This window comes from Camellia sinensis, chromosome 1 (assembly GCF_055761805.1).
Source record: "Camellia sinensis isolate YWXY chromosome 1, ASM5576180v1, whole genome shotgun sequence".
NCBI lineage: Eukaryota > Viridiplantae > Streptophyta > Magnoliopsida > Ericales > Theaceae > Camellia > Camellia sinensis.
In genome coordinates, this window is record NC_138961.1 from 217,375,828 (window position 1) to 217,382,686 (window position 6,859).

Here is a 6,859-nt window from a genome sequence, read left to right on the forward strand (position 1 = left end):
GAACACGCAGCCCAAACTTCAAATTTTCTGAACACGCAGCCCAGATAGGTAGTGAACACGCAGCCCACAATTTAACTGAAAGTTGAAGACGCAGCCCAAACTTCAAATTTTCTGAACACGCAGCCCAGATAGATAGTGAACACACAGCCCACAATTTAACTGAAAGTTGAACACGCAGCCCAAACTTCAAATTTTCTGAACACGCAGCCCAGATAGGTAGTGAACACGCAGCCCACAATTTAACTGAAAGTTGAACACGCAGCCCAAACTTCAAATTTTCTGAACACGCAGCCCAGATAGGTAGTGAACACGCAGCCCACAATTTAACTGAAAGTTGAACACGCAGCCCAAACTTCAAATTTTCTGAACACGCAGCCCAGATAGGTAGTGAACACGCAGCCCACAATTTAACTGATTGGCACACAGCCCATTTCATTTCATTGGCACACAGCCCATTTCATTTCATTGGCACACAGCCCATTTCATTTCATTGGCACACAACCCATTTCATTTCATTGGCACACAGGTATTCATTCTGAATGCAGGTTGGTTCCTGCAGTGTGCGGGGGTATGGTTCCACCATCGCGAGGGACTGGTACGCCGAGCTCCCGGAGGCCGTCCGAGATTTGGTAGATTTGGCAGGATTTGGGCCCTTCTGCATCGGATTGTCACGTTGTCCTGCCAGGAGGACACTGATGGCAGCCTTGGTAGAGAGATGGTGGGACACCACCAACTCCTTTCATTTCTCTGCTACTGGGGACATGACCATGACGCCTCTAGACTTTGCTGTGCTGACCGGCCTGGACATCGGAGGTTGGCCCATCCCCTATGATGAGGATATGGGCGAGTGGGAGGCCGCTTGGATGTATTTATTGGGGGCTCGCCCGCCTGTTGACAGGGTTTCTTGGAGAGTCCGATACACTTGGTTCTCTTCCCATTTTCGGCGGGCGGAGATGGTGCCCGAGACTCCCGAGGAGACAGAGCAGTACGCCCGTGGTTTCCTTATGTTCCTCTTCGGGACTACCCTGTTCGCCGACAGAGGGAACACAGTCGGGCTATACTTGCTGAGCGCTCTGGTTGACCTATCACAGGTCCATCGATATGACTGGGGTGGCGCCGGCCTGGCTACCCTTTACTTTTATATGAGCGCGACCTCCCGCGGGCGGGGCGATTTACTTGGCGGCTACTGGAGAGCCTGAGAGGTACTTTTCTGTCCTCTTGATTTACATTTCTGCTCTTCATCACTTGTACATTGCACACACAGCGCACTTTTACAGTCTGTATTTTGCTCTCAGCATTTCGTACTCACATTCTGCATTGCTTTTCTCAGCTATGGGTCTATGTATACTTTCCATCATTAGCCCCAGAGTTGGAGGTGGCAGGGATTCTCATGACCCCATACTCACTGGTGTTCGAGGGCCCACACCGGCCGAGACCTCGAGAGACCCTCCTTAACCTGCGACAGTACTTCGACACTGTGCGACATTCAGAGGTACCTCAGAACTTTCAGTTCCTTTCATTCTCATCTTTGATTTGCTCTGTATATTCTCGATTTTTGATTGGTTTATGCATTTATCATCCGCAGATCACATGGCAGCCCTGGGTGTCCCTGGGTGATGGTCTCCGACTTCAGTATACCGGAGCGTCGGACATCTCCCAGTATAGGGTCCTGCTTGAAGGGCCGGTTGGCAGGGCATGGTTCCTGGGGGAACGCTTTCTGCACCAGGTATGGGGGTATCTTTCTCAGGATCCTCCCGCAGCACCCCCAGCCAGTATGCGGACCGCTGACAGGCTCTCTTACTCGGAGGTAGTCGGCGCCATGCTGGGCAGTGATGCTTTACTATATGTTGAGGAAGGGGACTACGCCACTTACCGTCACATATATTTGATGCCTCCATTGACGGGAGCTCATATCCCGATGATGAGGCCTGCCGGTATGTCATCCTCGGGCCAGGCTCGGGCTCGGGCTGCAGACGCCCCTTCTACTAGCAGGGCTGGTACATCTAGGGGTGGGAGTAGACCGGTTCCTCCGGTTCCGTCGACTCATCCTCATCCCGGATGGCCAGATATGCCGACTGAGTTGATGGCGTGGCAGTATGGGGCTATCTCTCCGACTCCGATCCCGCTAGAGCCTCCGATGCCCAATGATCGATACGCCATTGATCCGGACTCACCGCCAGTATGCTCCACTTTTTTCATTCATCATTCAGATGTTTAGACACTCTTTTGTTCACTGATGATTATGAGCTCATTTTTGCAGCCATCGCGAGGGTACATGGAGGAGGTGGTTGGACTGGTGGCCACACTCGAGGGCATGGTCCTGCGTAGGGAGGCACAGTTGTCTGTTGCGGGCATTCAGGTACCCTTCAGTTTTCTGGCATTTATCATACTTCTGATGACATGCTAATTTCTACTGCATCGATAGACTACTTGTGTAGAGTACATCTGACACACACCCCACTTGTACACTGTATTTACATGCACCCACTTCATGTAGCCTTTGCTTGTATCTGCATCTGATGTATATATTTGGACTGATGTATTTGAATTGAACTCTTTGTTTTCAGATGCCTTCATGGTCCGGTCAGCCGCAGACCAGGCCACCTGGGCCTCATTGGGGAGCTGGGCCATCTGGGCCTTTTCAGGGAGTTGGGTCACCCGGGCCTTTTCAGGGGGCGGGGCCATCTCGGCCTTCCCGAGGAGCCGGGCCATCTAGGCCTTTTCGAGGAGCTCGAGGAGGGCCCGTCCGCAGACGCAGGGCTTACGTTGTGGAGGTGGAGCCTGATGAGGAGGAGGAGGATGCTGAGGAGGAGGAGGAGGCTACCGACCGTCAGTCAGAGACATCTGCTGAGGAGGGGGGCTCCGGTTTTGGCTCGGGGAATAGAGGCGAGGCTGAGGGGGATCCTGAGGATGACAGCTCCGACTCAGATGATGATGATGGTGCGGAGGTCGTCCCGCAAAAGAGGATGAGGAGTGCTTCTCGTTCTCGTTCCCGAGGACTTTGATGCTGTTGTTTCCTGCTTTATTTTTCTTTTACTAGTAGTTTGTAGCACCTTGCACATTGTTAGGTAGTTTTATTTTTTTGTAAAACTTGTACCTTTGTTTGTTGTAAAGCATGATGGAATGAAATAGCTTTTGAAAAGGTGTTTGTATTTTAAACTTTTAGCATCGTATCGCATCAATTTATTTCGCATAAAAATGAAATTGAATGGGAATGTGCGTTGTGTAATCACCAAGTCAGGTAGTGAACCGACGCAACAAACTAAGCAATTCAACTTACTAAGATATAACAGAACCTTAGGAAGTTTACAACTCGATAAGCAAAATGCAACAACGCAAATAAACAAGACTTTAACAAAGATTGCTTAAACAGAGAGCAATGACTCAAAAACACGAAACACGTCCGCTCGACAAACAACTCGATAAGCAAAACAACAACTCGATAAACAAAACTCAGCAACAACAAAGTGTACTTCTGACGATCTGGGCATCGGAACGCATCCGAAACGGAGGGAGATGAAGGCCTTTGACTCTCTCGTTGTATGGAAATGCTTGGAACTCTCCCTCGAAGGGTAAAACAGGGCCAAGGAGATACACTGCAGCATTGCCAGCCATCCCTGGGAGCCGGCCGGCCATTTTTGTGGAGAGAGACAGCTGGCCGGCCATTTCTGCAAAAAGTAAATGGCTGGCCAGCCAGAAAAGGTGGCCGGCCGGCCATTCAGTCCTGCAGCCACCAGATTTTTGACACGTGTCCCTGTGAATAGTGTTTTTCCTTCTATAAAAGCCTCAACTTCGGGAACATTCATTTCATCTTAGTTTTAGACAAAGATGGAGGCGTTTCTCGCAGAAAATGTCACATCTTGGATCTCTTCTCTAGATGGCTCGGAAAAGTTGAATTTCTGGGGTTTCGGCTTGAATGCACTATTCACGCTGAGCCGTACTCCGCTACATCTTCCTTTTCTCCATGCCGCGGCAAGGTTCTGGAATCCAGTGACGCATGTTTTTAGCTTTGGCGGCCAAGCGATGTGTCCCACTTTCGAAGATTTTCAGGTTTTGATGGAGTCCGAGTGTTCTGAAGTGATCTTGCCTCAACTTCGTTTTGGTCACGCCCAGGCTTTAGGGCGGATGTGTGGGCTCACGGCGCATGACGCTCGATCTCTGATCTGCAGTGGGGAACTGGACATCCTCGGCTTGATCCATCGTTTTTCCGACGCCGGTGACCGCAGCAACCATTATTGGCAGGGTTTCCGGCAACACGCCCTTTGCTAATGTTTGTTGTCTCACTTTCTGCTTTCCTCGGGCTTCGGCGGGGCTAACGTTTGCCTGATTGAAGTCGCCCAAGGTTTGAGAGAAGGAAAGAGCTGTATTGCCATGACCTTGGCCGAGACATTGATGGGCTTAGATTCTGTCTATCGCCGGGAGGCGACTAGGTTTGCTGGGAGTCCACTGCTGCTGCAGGTAATGTTTCCCACCCGACCTTACATATATATTTGCTCACATCACTCGACCCTCAAGCTCGGTTTTTCTCACAAAACCCTTGTCTTACTTTTCTCTCAACTTACACCTCTCTGTTCTTTGTTCTTTCATTTTCCATCCCTCCCCTAGGTATGGTTAATGGATAAGTTGCAGGTTGTGGACTCTTGCCCGGCCTATTCAGCTCGAGGCTACTTCTTTCGGCAACACCTAGTCAATGCTCTTGACGAAAGGTGGTGGTTTGATTGGATGTGCAATTTGTCTGCAGATGGCATTGCTTGGCGTTGTCCTTGGCTTAACCTCCCGGCAATGAGTTATAGTATGTCCCGGCAGATTGGGATCCAACTGATTGGTCTAACCCACTGCGTATTTTATTTTCCGTTCCGGTTCCTGCGTCAGTTTGGTCATGATCAGACCTGTCCACCGGAGGGGATTGAGTACCCAGCAGCTTTCCCGATCCGGGGTGCACACCTTGCCCGATATGCCACGGCATGGAGGACTAGAGAGCTCCTGGCCCCTGCTTCCACTTTCAGTTGCACTTTGTCCGATGAGTGCTTGGATTGGCTCAATGAGGAGGCACAGGTTGGGCCCAGCTTGGCATCAGATGCTCCGTCCAGCTCTGGGAGGGGACGCAGAGATACTTGATTCCACTATGCCTCAAATTTATTGCTTATTTAGCATTTTCAAGTTTTCTTTATGAATGTACTAAAAAAAAAGCAACCTCGATTGTAATGCAAGAGCAGGAGAACTCAGTTTTGAAATCAATGAAGTTGAAAGTTGTGGTACTGAAAATTTTTCGCTTTTGGTCCAAAAATGATCTTAGTCGTAAAAAGATTGATTTGAACAAAGTCAACTTTTATTAAAACTTTTCAAAACTATTTTCGATGTGGATCAGAATTGGACACGCCGAAAATCTGTCACTGAGATGCACAACCCCAAATCCCTGCAACTGGAAAGTTGCCCCTAGTCTGAAGAACAATGCGGCACTTCATAGCAACGGAAAGTTGCCCCTTGTCTGAGTAACTTTGCACCGTCGCGGCAACGGAAAGTTGCCCCTAGTTTGAACAGCACTGTACCGGAGATCGCGATAAATGCTGATGGATAAAGATGACTGAGATGATCAGAATGGACAGAGTTGATCGGGGAAAAGTTTATGGCTGAACTTCAAGGTGAAGCTGCCTACGTATCCCAAAGATGGGAATCAAGCCTTACGTAGTTCAGGCTAAGGTTCTCTCGAGTATTTTCACTCTCCTTTTGCGCTCTAACTTTTGCCAAGGCCGCCCTTTGCGGGTTTTCAACCTTGCGAGCTCAGTTTTTATATTTTCTAATTTTTTGTGCTCTGACTTTTGCCTAGGTTGCCCTTTCGGGTTTTCGGCCTAGCGAGCCTCTCAAGGATAGTATTTCTTCAACTTGTCCATATTGATCGGTTGTGAGAACTCCAAGCCATCTAGATCCATCAGAACCACAGCTCCACCTGACCAGATAGCTTTGATGATGTAAGGACCAGTCCAATTGGGTTTGAACTTGCCCCTTGGGTCGTGGATGGGAGCTCGGTTGTCTTTGAGCACCAAATCTCCTTCTTTCAGATTCCTGGACTTAACCTTCTTGTTGAAAGCCCGGGCAATTCTGCGTTGATAGCCTTGGATGTGGTGCAGTGCTTTCAGTCTTCTTTCATCAAAGAGCATGAGTTCTTCGAATCTGCTTTGCTGCCAATCTGCTTCGGCTATCTGGCATTCAGCCAATACTCGTAACGACGGAACCTCAATCTCAATGGGTAGAACAGCCTCCATTCCATAGACCAATGAATATGGAGTTGCTCCAGTAGAAGTTCTGATTGAAGTCCTGTAGCACCACAGAGCAAATGGCAGCTTGTCTGGCCAATCCCGATAGGTTCCTACCATCTTCTGTAGTATATGCTTGATATTCTTGTTGGCGGCCTCAACCGCTCCATTGGTCTGCGGCCGGTATGTAGATGACTTATGGAAAGCCACATTGTATTTTTCCAACAAGTCTATCACTTCTTTCTTGAAGTGGGAACCATTATCTGAAATTATCTCGTTTGGCACCCCGTAGCGACAGATGATGTTGTTTCTGATGAACTTTGCGACGTGCGACGCCTTCAACACCGCGTATGATTGGGCCTCGACCCACTTTGTGAAATAATCTATCGCTACTAGGATAAACTCATGCCCGTTTGACCCCTTCGGGGTAACAGCTCCGATCACATCAATTCTCTAGACTGAAAAAGGCCACGACGAAGTCATGTTGTACAGTTTTGACGGCGGGATGTTCATGCGGTTTGCATGAATTTGACACTTGTGGCATCGCCGAACAAAGCTAATACAATCCTCCTCCATGGTTGACCAGTAGTAGCCCTGTCTGAGGA

General features: G+C 49.1%; 1 protein-coding gene across 1 annotated transcript; it reads left to right on the top strand.

Moving 5' to 3' along the window:
• Positions 1-543: 543 nt before the first annotated feature.
• LOC145802469 (uncharacterized) lies at positions 544-3,159 on the top strand. Its single transcript, XM_082895190.1, has 5 exons — positions 544-1,202; positions 1,331-1,492; positions 1,586-2,179; positions 2,261-2,359; positions 2,568-3,159. The coding sequence occupies exons 2-5, from the start codon at positions 1,391-1,393 to the stop codon at positions 3,003-3,005; spliced, it is 1,233 nt and encodes a 410-aa protein (XP_082751316.1). The 5' UTR covers positions 544-1,202; positions 1,331-1,390; the 3' UTR covers positions 3,006-3,159.
• Positions 3,160-6,859: the final 3,700 nt, after the last annotated feature.

What these genes read in the sequence shown, in the direction of transcription:
- LOC145802469 (XM_082895190.1), top strand. Translation starts at nt 1,391, where the DNA reads ATGACCCCATACTCACTGGTGTTCGAGGGCCCACACCGGCCGAGACCT. An exon ending in ACACTGTGCGACATTCAGAG is followed by an intron (nt 1,493 to 1,585) that starts GTACCTCAGAAC and finishes TATCATCCGCAG; the next exon opens with ATCACATGGCAGCCCTGGGT. An exon ending in TGTCTGTTGCGGGCATTCAG is followed by an intron (nt 2,360 to 2,567) that starts GTACCCTTCAGT and finishes CTTTGTTTTCAG; the next exon opens with ATGCCTTCATGGTCCGGTCA.